The following is a 14,916-nucleotide window of genomic DNA, read 5'->3' as shown; positions in this document are numbered from 1 at the left end:
TAAATAAAAAATAAATGACTACATTTTGAATATTAAATAAGAGATGCCTGATTTTAAGATTAAAATCTAAAATTTTAAAAATTTCTCATTTTATCATTATATTTTTTTTAAAATTTTTACACAAAATAAAATAAATAATTTAATTTTTTAAAATTTTAAAATAAAAATAATATTAAAAAAATATTTTAAAAATATTTTATTTAATTTTTTAATTTTAATCACAATTCATTTAAAAAAAAAAAGAAAAAAAAAAAAAGAAAAAAAAAAAGGGTCAGTTCGAGGACAGTTTGGTGATGTTCGGAGGGTACTAATTCAGTTGGCTTCCTGAAATGACTAATCTAGCCTAAGATCTGATGTCAAGGACGAAAGGCAAAGGCTCGTTAAACCAGCCGTAGACAGCTCCTTGGGGGAAAAAGAATCGCACGGAATTTCAGAGGAACGGACCCAAAATCCGCCACCCCACTTCAGTTCACAGTTCGCCAACGAACTTCCACACAGACACACTAGTTTGTTGTATATTAAAGACCTTCTCTCTCTCTTTCTTTCGCTCGTTCGCTCTTCGTTTTCCCTTTGAAGCCAGCTTAAACATCCTCCTGCTGCTTGTTCTTCGGCTCTTTTCAATTTCTCTATCCCCAATTCAAAATTTTCCCAAAAAGCCCCTCACTTTCGTTTGAATGCCTAGCTCAAACCATTCAATTTAACCCCACCGCCGTGAGCAAGGAACAACAATGATAGTGCGGACTTACGGTCGTCGCAACCGAGGCATTCCAAGACCTTGCTCCTCCGACACCTTAAACGACGCCGTAGACGACGATTCCTTTAAGGACTCCCTCTCCCAAGAGAGCCCCCTGGACCACGGCCTCGGCCTCTACAGCGGCTTCGCCTTCTCTTCCCAGGACTCTTCCTCCCTCCACTGGGCTTCCGACTCCGACCCCTACGCCCCATCTTCGAGTCCCGCTCTCGACGATTCCATAAACGGCGCCGTTAGGAGGCCGAAGAAGCCGAGGAGGGTCGGGAGGAAGAGGGAGGCGGATTTGATCAAGAACTGTACCAGGTCGTCGATTCCTGCCACTTCGACGCTGATGGAGGCCCAGGAGTTCGGGGAGATGATGGAGCACGTGGACGAGGTCAATTTCGCATTGGATGGGCTCAGGAAAGGCCAGCCCGTTCGGATTAGGAGGGCGAGCTTGCTGTCTTTGTTGTCTATATGCGCCACCGCGCAGCAGAGACGGCTCTTGCGGACTCAAGGGTACGCGAGTTTCGAAATTTCTGTGACGGATTTTGAATTAAAATGTGATTTTTATGCGTATTTTCTTGTAAATGTGGAGGGATGTTTGGAAATTTGCATATGGGAGTTACTTCAATTCTTTTTTTGGTTTAGAAATGTGTTGGGCTCTTGAATTTGAATTTTGGGTATATGATTTGTTGGGCTTTCTTGTTGCGTTAGCGGGTGCTAGGGTTCTCTTCTCTTAGGAGAAGAATGTTTATAGAATTTCGCAAAGTTTATGTAAGGAGGTATCTGGGTTTGTAGTTGTATTGATGCTTCTGCTTGATTCTGAATCATAAACTTAGATTGACTGAGTTTGGCGCTCATGAAAGTCTGTGGAATGTGTGTTTATGGGTGTTAAGTCTTTTGCTGGATGATCCTAGCTATTACGGAAGGTGAATTAACAATATGGAAAATGGTTCCTACTTGCCTCATACGGTGAATTTGGAGGGAAATGAATGATAAAAGTTTTGGCAATCATTAACCAATAGGAGCTTAAGATGTTCTTCTTCAATACTCCTCTCCTTTTAGCAACTTCTATAGGCTTCAATGGGTTAATTTACATATTTTTTATAAGTAAAAGATTTTATTCGTACTAGAATAGGCATAGCCCAAGTACACGGGTAATGGGTTCATTTACATGATTTTCTTGTATCATTTTTGCTTTCTAGATAAGTGTATTTCATGTATGCATCCTGTACACTTGGATTGCGCCTTTTGTGCTGTTTAATGAAGTTATTATTACTCATAAACAAAAGAAAGTATTTGGATCTCAGAGGATTTGTGTTAAGAATATAATACAAATAATTAAATCTACCTCTTCTTATCAGCTTGAGTTTTTGGGATAAGTGGTGATTTCATATGGTATCAGAGTAGAGGTCATGAATTCGAACTCTTGACTCTACACTCTATTCTATTTAATTAAATACTCCACTTGTTAGGCCACCCAATTAGGAGCAGTCTAGCCCACATGTGAGGGAGAGTCTAGCCCACATGTGAGGGGGAGTGTTAAGAATATAATACAAATAATTAAATCTAGCTCTTCCCATCAACTTAAGTTTTTGGGACAAGTGGTGATTTCACAATTTACTCAATTATGTGTCTTGTAATTTACTTTTTTAGTTCCCTTCTTATTGATGCAAGGACTGATTTTCCCTTAGCTTCATTACATTTGTATAATTTATCCCGAGCATTTGCTGATTAGTAGGGCTGATTTGAAGTATGCCTCTGTCTCATGAATGTGCATGAGTCTGGCTTGTGGCTTGAAATATGTGAAAGTGTTTGTATGTGAATTACGAACATCCTCTTTATTGTTTTATATTAGAACAAATGTCATTTTTGATGCTTTTAATCAATAGAGTAGTTTCTTTTTTGTAAAATCTTGACATTTGTCAATTCTTTAATCCAAACATAACCTAGTTACTTCTTGTTTCCTCCTTTTATCATGCCAAGAGTACCCATTTCTATTCCCTTGCTGAAATCGAAATTGCTGTGCAAGGTTGGGCATGTCTTACCCTAATCTTTGAGGTACCTTATTTTCAGGATGGCAAAGACGATAGTTGACGCTATTTTGGATCTTAGCTTTGATGACTCACCCAGCAATCTGGCTGCTGCAGCTCTTTTCTGTGTTTTAGCCAGTGATGTAAGCAATTGCAAATCTGCAGGCAAAAGCACAATTTTAGTGAACTGTGAAAAGATGACAATTCTCATTTTGAAGATCTTTTGTCCAGATAATCGTGGGCCTATTAAGAATAACTTCATTTTCTTTTGTGGTATTTTTTGAGTATGGAACAAAAAGTTGAATGATTTTGAGCTGCCAACACCCTACATCAGGCCCATGGATGCATGGAAATTAAGTTCAGGGACGTGAATTTTGACTCAAAAGTGATAGGGATGAGTGGTTTTCGTGTTAACTGAACTGGATGCAAATTCTGAACAATGCATTTGTCACACACAGTGGGATTCTCTTGGGTTATAAAAGATTTTTCCCTTATGGATATTGAAAAAGCATCATATCATAGGTTATATCTCCCATTTTGCGACATTTTTTATGATGTCATATGTGACTTTTAGCTCAAAAGAGAAGAAAAAGATCCTATCTTTGTTGGTGCCATGTGATGAATACGGAGAAGGAAAGTGTATATAGATATGAAGTGTTTGTTGTTAATTCTGCACCTCCCTCATTATTCTGCACATATCAGATTTTTTTTTTCACTTTTCTTTTTCAATTTAATCATGCACTAGGAACTTTTGATCATTCAGAAATGCACGTTTTCAGTTGCAACATTTTGTTTTTTACTTTCAAAATAGACCACCATTTTTTTTACACACCTTTCATCATAGAAGTACTTCCCCGAAGGCCTGTCTAACTGTACTATTTCAGGGTCAAGATGATCATCTTTTGGAATCACCCAACTGCATTCGTTTTCTAATCAAGCTGTTGAAACCAACGGTCTCAATGTCTGATGAAGACAAAGCACCAAAAATAGGCCGCAAGCTTCTATCATTATGTAATGTTGCCGACATATGTCGTGATAAAATGAAAAGATTAGATTCCAGTTATGTCGCTATTGTTTCCAAGGTTCAGGAAGTTCTGGTAAGTTGCAAGGAACTGAAATCAAGTTGTGCGGATGACAGTGGAATTGGGAGACTAGAGCTATGCCCAAAATGGATAGCTTTGCTGACTATGGAAAAAGCTTGCTTAACCACCATCTCTCTTGAAGGTAATGTGGGGATATACCCCTTCTACGCTTTTATGATAAGATTATAGTTATTTATATACTGGGATGAACTGTGATAGGGGTCCGTGCTGTCAAGATTAAGAGGGTTGCAACCGTTTATATTTTTTGGTAAAAATAATTCAATCCAATAAGTTCAAATAGATCTACAACCATAAAGACAAGAATTTGTTCCGTTTTGTACTAATTGGTGGAGCCAAATGAGTGATATTTTTTGTTATGTGTAATCCAGTATGCCTTTGTTTTTATCCATAAAACTCTTGATTACTTATAAAAAGAAGATTTACATTCTTTTTGTCTGGTATGTTATCCATTGATGTGAACAGTTTCAACGATCTCGCTTGCAATCAAATTATTACATACAAATACACCAACAAAGGAAAATTATGTAGGTCTTTTCAAGCTGTTATTCGAAGAGCTTATTAAATTTAGGTGCTTACCAACTAGAAATTGAATTAGGCCTCGTTTAGATGTTATCATGTTGAGATGAGATGAAAAAAATGTGAATGGTAGTGAAATAGTATGTGAATAGTAATTAAATGGTTTGAGCTAAGATGTTTTATGAGGTTTTGGGTAAGGAGAGAGAAAATTTGAATAAAAAAATTATAAAGTTAAAATATTGTTAGAATATAATTTTTTAATATAATTTTTTTTTTTGAGATATGAAAAAGTTGAATTGGTTTTTGTGTTTTGTTTGGAAGTTTGGGAAGGTTGTAAACTTGTAATGATTAGGTAATGATTAGACTTATCAAAAAAGATTAGGTAATGATAAGATGAAAAAGTTGAAAAGTTGAAAATTTGAAAATTTGAAATTGAAAAGTGTTAGTGTTTGATTGGTGTTTGGATGTTGAGACGATACAAGATGAGATGGGTTGAGGAGACCATCTCAACATCCAAACGGGGCCTTAGGGTTTTCATTTGTTTTGAGTTCTGATGTTCTTTTTCCTTGCATTCATTTGACCGGCTCAGGATCTGTTTTTTCCCATTGCAAGTCACTTCAAATGTATGTAAGTTTACTATAATCAATTGTCAGTCTAATTTAAACTGACAGTTAATCCTTGAAGACGTGCTGTTTTCTGCTTGTCAATTGCGGGTCTGAATTGCTAGTTTTCCTGTATTCAAATTTTTTACTTCTCACAATCGTGACTGCTTGTTTAATGATTTATAGGTAAACTGTCATGCCCTTTGTATCAATATTATATGACTTTCTTTTTCTTTTATTGTTATCTTCTGTTGCTCTGTTTTTTTATTTTTTATTTATTTTTTTATTTTAAACCATCATGCCCTTTATATCCATATTATATGACTCTCTTTTTCCTTTGTTGTTTTCTGTTACGCTTTTTTTTTTTTTTTTTTGTTTCTTATTTGTCTTTGCATCCATATAGAAACCACTGGTGCAGTAAGAAAGACGGGGGGCAATTTCAAGGAAAAGTTAAGAGAGCTTGGAGGACTTGATGCTGTCTTTGAGGTCATCATGAATTGTCATTCCGATATGGAGGTGTGAGCCTGTATGTTTGTTTGATCTCATTATCCGTTTCCTTATGGTACAAATGAAATGGTCTAAATAAAGGAGAAGAAATGAAGATATGTAGGTGCTATAATATGTGAAGAATATGTGCTTACCAAGAAAAAGCATGAACATTTTTCAACCGCCATTTCTTTCTCCAGTTAGTCCCCTGTGAGAATTTGTGTTTCAGTTTTTGAGTTTTCTTATTGGATAAGCTTCAGTACTGACACTACCTTCTGTCATTTCTCTATGGTATCTAAATTGATGTTGGCACAATAATATTGTTGTTTGTACTTGATAAGCATCTGAATTCTGGAGTTATGGTTGGTCCACTGCATAATATTAAAGAAAATCAATTTACAGTGTATAATCTCCTGTTGGTTTCTAAAGAGTTGATGGTATTTGATTATTATTTAGGGAAGTTCTCAAACTTGCAAATCTCATTGCAGGGTTGGATGGAACATAGTTCACCTTCTACTCAGGATGTCAAGACTGACCTGCATTTACAAAGTCCGATGCAGCTATTGAAATGTTTGAAGATAATGGAAAATGCCACATTCCTAAGTACAAATAATCAGGTAAAGTGGAATATGCATTATTTGAGTTTTATTTGTTTTCTTTTTTGATAAGTCTTTTACGTAGAATTTCCTGTAACAGAGTCATTTGCTTGGAATGAGAGGAAACTTGGATCCTCTGGGAACCTTACTATCTTTTATAGAGGTCATTGTAAATCTTATCAAGATTCTCTCAGGTAACTGAGAATAAAAGGGGCTGCTTCTTACATCAGCTACTACATCCGCCTTATTTGTTTTTTAGAGAGCATGACTGTTGTAAATCAATTCTTGGTCCAGCATCTTCGCCATAAATAGCATTTCTATGTTTAACTTTTTTTATGATTGATTGTTTTGAATTTTAGGTCTTTATCTACTTAGAAGTTCTTCTGCCGCCTCCAAGGATGAAAAGTCTTATAATCTGCCCAATGGGACAGGTCATGCTTCTGAGTTGACTTTAATTGAAGACTACAAAGGTACTTGGTTGCAAACTGCTTTATCTCTACTGTTTGTATCTTCATGGTTCAGATCCCTCATCACAATATGCCAGTTCTCATATGTTTTTCTAGAGTTTGCATAATATTTGATATGATATGACTAAGGAGCTTAAAATTGAACTAAAAGAAAGTCAGTTGTAAATATCTTCTCTTCATGACTTGCAGATGATGTACATTTGGGTAGAGCAGTTAAAATTTTATGATAAAAAAGCTGATAAAACTGATAAACTTAAAATATGAATGACTTGGGTATTCAATTTAGGGGCTTTACCGCATGACCCCTGGATTTTCTTTCTCCTGGATTTATCTTTTTGTTCAAGCTCTTATCTGAGATAGAAAATTATTTTTCCCCATGGTTTCGTACTATAATTCCCTTCTCCTAAATTTTAGTAACTCTGCAAAGTTGTTCTTTGAGATGTGAATTGTTCACCAAATTGTAAATGGAAACAGTAAAACTAAATTGATGGCTGTCAGCTGCTTGGTGGTTACAGCTCTGTAGACTGTAATCCTTAAGTTGACAAAACTCTGTTGACTCTAAATTCTAAAATGATGTTCTAATCCTCGTTGCAGTGGACAGCATTGAGTCCTTTTCCATCAATTCCTCTAGAAAATTCTGTAGCACGGAGAGGACCTCCTCTCAGAAGAGCTTCAATGTATCTGGGAGCAGAAAATTGTTACCAAGTACCGGGGAACAGAATTATTGTAGATCCAGTTCTGAGACTACAGGCACTTTAGTGACTGATACTTATTCATTAAAGATGAGAGTCAATTCTTCCATGGGTGGCTTGTGCAGTGGGACTTCAAGGGGTTCGAACAGTGGAATATTAACAACGGATAATGGTTCCAGTAAGCTTTTTGGTCTTGGCAAGAGACCAAACTTTACCGAAGATGCCAAGCTTGAACTTGAGGATGGTGAGGATCCTTTTGCTTTTGATGAAGATGAATTTGAGCCCTCAAAATGGGACGTATTATCTGGGAAGAAAAAAACATCTCGAACTCGAAAAAGTGGGGTATCATACAGGGAACTTGAAGATGGGTGTCAAGCTCAGATTTTGACGAGCCAACAAGAATCGAGTAATGGTGACAACAATCATTCCCATGAACTTTCCTGTCCAAGCGCTGTTGATGAAGTGGGTTCCAGTCTTCTAGCTGATTGCCTTCTGACTGCTGTTAAGGTTTTTCACCGATTTAATATTATGATTTTCCACATTTTAGTTTTGAGCTTTTGTGGTTCATTGACTTCTAGGCTATCAAGTGGAGGGGTGATGATATACTACTATGTCACATTATTGACAGCCTAGTAAACGAGATGTCTCTCCACTGGAACTTATAGTGTCCTTTAATACGCATCAGCCGATTGATTGAATTATGTTATGGAGGGTGATTGTTTCATCTCATTGTGGGAAATTTGAAATCAATTTAAATTTGTGTAGTAATTACTGGTTTTCATTCGTGACAGGTTCTTATGAACTTAACGAATGACAATCCTGTTGGCTGTCGGCAAATTGCTGCTTATGGAGGACTGGAGACCATGTCATCTCTGATTGCTGGCCACTTTCCTTCATTCAGCTCATCGTCATCCCCTTCTAGTGATATGAAGGAGAATGGTTCTAGCAGTGATCTTGACCACCAGAATGATTGGCACCTCACTGATCAAGAGTTGGATTTTCTTGTTGCTATTTTGGGTCTACTTGTGAACTTGGTTGAAAAAGATGGTCATAACAGGTTTCTTTCACTTCTTATTTATATATGTGCCTGCATTTGTATATCGTTCTTGGAGATGTGGTGCCTTTGACAATGAATTATTATTCTGATTCTAAATTCACCCCCATTCCCCCCCCCCCCCCCCCCCCCCCCCCCCCCCCCCCCCCCCCCCCCAATGCTTGTTCAATTTATACATTTTGGCCATTGGAAGTTAAGGTCAGTGCCTTTTTCAATTTTTAATGAGTCCTTTCTCAATTTTTATCTGTTTTATATTTTCCCTTACTGGGTTTCCCATAATCAGAAGAAGGAAACCGTTGAATTAGTAATCAAGTTTGAATTCTATTAAATGTAGAAGGAAATATTGATCCTTCAGATGGGTTTGAGCATTTCTATTCTTGATCACCTTGAAGGCAGGGGCAAGTTGGATGAGTCCTCTTTAGGTGGATTTCTAAACAAAATGACAGTGGAAGAAGGCATCGTGTTAAACACACCTAACTTTCGATGTTGAGATCTGCAGCTCCTAGTGCATGATGCTGATCCTCTCATATTATATGCGCCGATGCCAATCCTCGCTGAAAACTTTTCTTTGTTTCTTGCTTGCAAGTTGCAAGTTTGCTGATTAGACTTTCATTTTATTGATCTTGAAGTTCAGCCACTTAGATGCCTTTCGTATCTTGTCTCCTGCAGCATGGAAAGGAGTTGTCATGCAATATTTAGCAATACTTACAATTAAGTTTCCTGCAGATCACGGCTTGCAGCAGCCAGTGTTCAATTGCCTAGCTTGGAAGGGTTAGTAGAGGAGAGTCACAGGGATGTAATTCCACTACTGTGCTCTATCTTTTTGGCAAACCAAGGAGCAGGCGAGGGAGCTGGGGAAGGAAATCATTTGACGTTGGTGAGTGACCCACTGTTCAAACTTTGAAGAAGCTGACTTTTTTTAGGAAAATACTGTTCAAATTCAATTCAATTAGCCTAAATGATTAGAATTAATGGAGAAAGTGAAAGCAATTGATGGAAAAATGAAGAAAACTGAAAATACACTTATTTACATTCTAGACAGAAGGAATTTGATCCTAGCTGAAACCTAATCTGCATTGTGTTTCTTGTTACAGAATGATGAGGCGGCTGTGTTACAAGGAGAGCAAGAAGCTGAGAAGATGATTGTAGAAGCATATGCAGCCCTTCTTCTAGCATTCCTTTCAACAGAAAGGTTCATTTACCATTTCAAGATTTTCTTCTGTTAATCAAGCTTCAATTCAGGTTTTCTCTAAGCCTAAGGTGATGTTTACTTTTCTGTTTACAGTAAGACCATACGCGATGCCATTGCTGACTGTCTCCCAAATCGCAGCTTGACAATTCTTGTACCTGTGTTGGAAAGATTTGTGGTATGTAATTCTTTTGGCTTGTAAGTGGTGCAGTTGATGAAGCATGAAACCAGCAAACAATCAATATGTGAAACCCTGTGTGTCAAATAATAAATTGAAGAGGACCATCTTGTTGATTTAGCTCATCCCTTTATGAGGCCACCACTGGGAATTATGACAACTTTTAAAGGCATATAGCCCATCCAGTGGTCGGGTTATAAATTATACGGGGATGTGTATCTTGGTTTACTGGGCGTGCCTTTCTTTAGCTGCTAACTTACTGAGTTGCCTTGGTTCTTGGACAATTCATGCTTTCATTCTGGCATCATAAGGGTGAGAACATCATTGCAGAATTGAATTGTTTCCATATACCCAAAATAATTTACTGTCCTTTCCTACACTCTGTTGACCGTTCCCATTTATATACGCCCCGTGATCAATAACTTATGGCCAATGCATGCATGTCCATGATGAAGCAGTCGAAACCTGGAGACTCTTTTTGTCTTGGAGTGATATTATTACTAAATGGCGATTTATTTAGCTCCCAGTTATTATAACATAAATGTCTTTTCTTCTCTCTTGATGCAGGCATTTCATTTGACATTAAACATGATTTCTCCGGAAACACATAAAGCTGTGAGCGAAGTGATTGAATCATGCAGGATTCCATGAGAGCTCAAGAGAGACTTTGTACAGCCTCAGCATTCATTTCACATATCAGGCAAACAAGCTCTATCAAACTGAGGAAAATCATGTGTTATATAGTCTGACTGATCGTTTTGTTTGCTTCTCTTATTTTCTTTCTTATTAGGATCCTTTCCTTTTCTTTTCTTTTTTAATCTTTTTTGGGTTTCTTTAGCACATCGAATTCTTTCTTTTAGGTCTTTCTGCGCCATTTCAGGCTGAGACGAGACGCTTGTTGTATACACGAAAAAAAGGAATGATAATAGAATGAAAGTGTTCACGTTTGTGCATTATCCCTGTATTTTCATTCTGTTTTATTCATACTCTTTGTAGGCAATTCATCTCTTGCCTCTATGAATCATTTTCCCATGACATTGTGTGAAAATATTGATTTGGGTGCTTTTGGCCATGGATTCTAACACTTATTTTAATCATGTTAAAAAGAAATTTCTGCCGTCAATTATGATCTATTTTAATTAGAATGGAGGGTTTCTGTAGAGATCTTCCCCCCTTCTTCTTGTCTCTTTAATTTTACTTTCACTATTGAATTTTTTAGAAAAATAAAATCTCAAACTGTAAAAACTACAGTTTCGCCCCCAGGTTGAAATATAATTTAACGGTCATAATTTTTTACAATTCCATCAATAAAAATAAGAATTCTATACCATTGTTTTTAATTATATTATAGGTTTATAAAAAATTTCTTGCGAATTCTAAAATTTTATTAATTATTGTTATCCAATTTCCAATTATGTGTATTCCGTCTTCTATCAAAATTTTATAACGGGCAATGATACGTACATTCGTGAAGTGTGTAAATATTGTGTAATTTTTTTTAAAAAAAAATGAGTAAATATGTCACTCATATGAAAAAAAATTAATTTTTTAACAATAGATTATATTATTTTTTAAAATAATTATGTGGTATTTACGTATTTTACGATTATATGTATCATTACTGAAAAGAAAAAGGGAAAGAAGTTATGGATAGATGTGATGCGATCTCAACCATCGACTCCATAGACCGGTCAACGAAACAAAAGAAGTTGGGGCCGAAATGTAATTTCTTGAGTATTGGGGCACTTTCGAGAAATATGCAATTCCTTCCGTCGTTCGTACTGTCTCTCGCTTTATAAGCTTACAAGTTACATTAGTATCAAAGTGCTTCAAAGTTCAATCCCATTGATCCAGACTTCCTGGATGAGTCGATAGCTCAACAGAACAAAGAGCCTCCTGTTTAACCAGAACCCGAAGGAGAAAGGAGGATCTGGGCTTCAACGACCTAATATCTTCCAACAAGGTAATATAAGTTCTGCTCGATCTTTCCTTGCTAGGGTTTGTTTCGATGTATGTTTCTGAATATCCGAACTCGGTTTTTTACGTCGAAGAAATTATACTTAAAGGGGATAAAAGAATATTGATTTTTTCTAGCGTTTTATTTGCTCTCCTTCGATGTTTTCTCCAGTATTGGAGATTAATTTTAGGTTTTTCTTAAAGAGTTTTTACGAACAATGGGCTTTTCTTTTGTGGTTGTAATTTTTTAAAGTACATTTTTTTTTTCTCTAAAAGTTCGTATTTCAAGTGAGGAAATACTGGTATGTTGCACATGAATTTGTGCTAAAAAACAAAACTAGATCGCAAAATAGTGTGTAGGCGTGTATTATATATGAAATTTAGCTTAACGTGTTGTGCACAGGGTTTGTAAAGAAGTAATGTTGAGGATTTTTATATTAGCTTTGGAACGATTTTTCATAGGTTAACTTGTATAAAAAAATGATTTTTCATAGATTAGGAAAAAAGGAGATATGCTAATGTGCTTTAAATTGTTTTTTCCATTAAAAAAAATTGAAAGTCGTTGATATACATCTTTAGTAATTTTATAACTCAGAAAAACTACCAATTCAGCTAGTTAATCAAACTCTAAAAATTTTCAGGAGGGCGTGTAATATCAGAGCTTATACAAACGTAGCAGATCATGGCAGACCTAGAGAATTTGCTCCTGGAGGCTGCAGGAAGAACCAGTTCAGCTGGCAGAAACCGGAATTCACGTCCACCATCTAGAAGGCGGCGTGAAGGCTCATATTCTGATGGTGGAAGTGATTATAGGGATGATGACTCCGATGATGATCGTGGTTATGCTAGCAGAAAGCCCTCTGGATCTCAAGTTCCTTTGAAGAAGAGGTTAGACCCTACTGAAAGAGATGATGATCTGGGCAGCCAGGAAGAAGGCGATGATGGTGGGCTTTCTGACCGTGAGGGTGACAGCAGTGATGAATCTGATGTTGGTGATGATCTTTATAAGAATGAAGATGACAGACGAAAGCTTGCACAGATGACTGAACTTGAAAGGGAGATGATCTTGTCAGATAGAGCTTCTAAGAAAATCGATAAAAATTTACGGGAGAAAATAAGATCAAAGCGGGAGAGTGGAAAAACCACCCAATCTAGAAAAGAGACTCCACCACTTCCATCATCTCGTATGCGCTTGTCAGCGAGATCTGCTGACAGATCAGCTGCCAAAGATGATGCATTGAATGAATTGCGAGCAAAACGGTTGAAGCAGCAGGACCCAGAAGCTCACCGTAAATTGAGAGATGCAACGAGAGGCAGTTCAGGGGGTCGAACTTTCTCACCAAAGAGAAAAGCCTTCACTAGAACAAGTCTGAGCAGCTCTAGTCAGAGTGAGAGTGAAAGTAGGTCCCACAGTGAAGATGAAGGGTCAACAGGAGATGGTGCCATGGTTGACAGTGATGAGGAGAGAGGCATGCTGGGATCTGACGTGCCGTCTTTTGATGATATAAAGGAAATTACCATTCGAAGGTCTAAACTTGCAAAATGGTTTATGGAGCCATTCTTTGAGGAGCTGATTGTGGGTTGCTTTGTGAGGGTTGGAATTGGGAGGTCAAAGTCTGGGCCTATATACAGGCTCTGCATGGTCCGGAATGTCGATGCCACAGAACCTGACCGGCAGTACAAACTAGAAAATAAAACCACATATAAGTATCTAAATGTTGTTTGGGGCAATGAAAGCTCTGCGGCCAGGTGGCAGATGGCTATGGTTTCAGACTCCACGCCACAGGAGGAGGAGTATAAACAGTGGATTAGGGAGGTAGAACGAAGTGGTGGCCGGTTGCCAAGTAAACAGGACGTGTTGGAAAAGAAGGAGGCCATTAAAAAGACCAACACATATGTTTACTCTGCAGCCACCGTGAAGCAGATGTTACAAGAGAAAAAATCTGCTTCATCAAGACCATTAAACATTGCAGCCGAGAAGGACCGGCTGAGGAGGGAGTTGGAAATTGCACAAAGCAAGCACGATGAGGCAGAGGTGGAGAGGATCAAGACAAGACTGCAGCAATTAGAGGCATCCAGGCGAACACATGAGAAAGATTCCAAGGCTGTTAGACTAGCTGAGATGAACAGAAAGAACAGGGTTGAGAATTTCAAGAATGCTTCCGGACTGAAACCTGTAAACACGGGTTTGAAAGCAGGGGAGGCTGGTTATGATCCCTTTTCAAGGAGATGGACTAGGTCAAGGAATTACTATGTTTCAAAGCCCGGTGGAGCAGCAGCTGCAGTGGCAAATGTTGATGCTAATGGTGCATCTACGAATGCAAACAGTAATGGGGTAGGAGAAAAGGTAACCACAGAAGCTGGAATGGCAGCTACAGCTGCTGCCTTGGAAGCTGCAGAGTATGCGGGGAAGTTGGTTGATACCAGTGCTCCCGTGGATCAAGGGACCGTGTCAAATGTGTTGCATAATTTCGAGCTACCAATTTCATTGGCTGCTCTTCAGAGGTTTGGTGGGCCTCAGGGAGCTCAGGCTGGATTCATGGCAAGGAAACAAAGGGTAGAAGCCACCGTTGGATGTAAAGTCCCAGAGAATGATGGAGGGAGGCATGCACTGACCCTGACAGTTAGTGACTATAAGAGAAGAAGAGGCCTTCTCGAATAAATCTACCCTTCATCCGGTTTTACCATCACACGCCACACGAAGGCTGATGTGGCAAACCCGGTTTATTTACATTCCGGTCAGTGGTTAAATCTCCATCTTCTCTCTTCTCCTGTGAATCCCTAAACAAAAATTTCTCATCTAAGAACTACTTTCCGCGTAAACTTCTTTCTCGTAACTTCTTTTGCTGCAATGAGTTGAAAATTCCAATTTTAGAGGTGGCCATGTTCAATAGGAAGTAGACAAAAAATACAAAAGAAAAAAAAAACTCAAAAACTTTCACAGCTGTGATTTTCGGTGCATGATAAAAATTAAAAAAAAAAAAATACCCAAACTTTATCTAACAAACAAGCACTGATCTGGAGGCCTATAACCATCATTTTTCTTTAACCATAGATGCTTGAAAGAAACTTACAGGGCATAAGAAAATGAGAATAACTTCAAATAGGTGTCTCCATTGTTCTTCAAATAACGGAAACCAATCACAATGGGCCACGTGGGATACATATCTTCTTATTAGTAAGATGCGTTGCAGAGGAAAAAAAATGGATCACTGCTCTGTTGAAACCCACCCCCTTCTCCATCCTCTCTCTCTATCTCTTGATTTTGTCGGAACTCACTACTCTCTCTTGTCTCTTTTAGTTCTTCAATT

General features: G+C 37.8%; 2 protein-coding genes across 2 annotated transcripts; both read left to right on the top strand.

Annotated features, from left to right (window-relative positions):
* The first annotated feature begins 340 nt into the window (after positions 1–340).
* LOC121266802 (wings apart-like protein 1) lies at positions 341–10,602 on the top strand. The gene is made up of 13 exons (XM_041170627.1): positions 341–1,249; positions 2,810–2,909; positions 3,651–3,990; positions 5,391–5,503; positions 5,962–6,090; positions 6,170–6,263; positions 6,429–6,539; positions 7,131–7,735; positions 8,020–8,285; positions 9,009–9,159; positions 9,377–9,474; positions 9,568–9,649; positions 10,217–10,602. Exons 1-13 carry the CDS (start codon positions 729–731, stop codon positions 10,298–10,300), a joined length of 2,694 nt encoding a protein of 897 aa, XP_041026561.1. The 5' UTR covers positions 341–728; the 3' UTR covers positions 10,301–10,602.
* Positions 10,603–11,454: 852 nt separating this feature from the next.
* On the top strand, positions 11,455–14,693 carry LOC121266801 (protein RTF1 homolog). The gene is made up of 2 exons (XM_041170626.1): positions 11,455–11,612; positions 12,247–14,693. Exon 2 carries the CDS (start codon positions 12,288–12,290, stop codon positions 14,265–14,267), a length of 1,980 nt encoding a protein of 659 aa, XP_041026560.1. The 5' UTR covers positions 11,455–11,612; positions 12,247–12,287; the 3' UTR covers positions 14,268–14,693.
* Positions 14,694–14,916: the final 223 nt, after the last annotated feature.

This window comes from Juglans microcarpa x Juglans regia, chromosome 5S (assembly GCF_004785595.1).
Source record: "Juglans microcarpa x Juglans regia isolate MS1-56 chromosome 5S, Jm3101_v1.0, whole genome shotgun sequence".
In the NCBI taxonomy this organism is placed as follows: Eukaryota; Viridiplantae; Streptophyta; class Magnoliopsida; order Fagales; family Juglandaceae; genus Juglans; species Juglans microcarpa x Juglans regia.
Note: the sequence above shows the minus strand (reverse complement) of the source record. Positions and strands in the feature narration are given on the sequence as shown.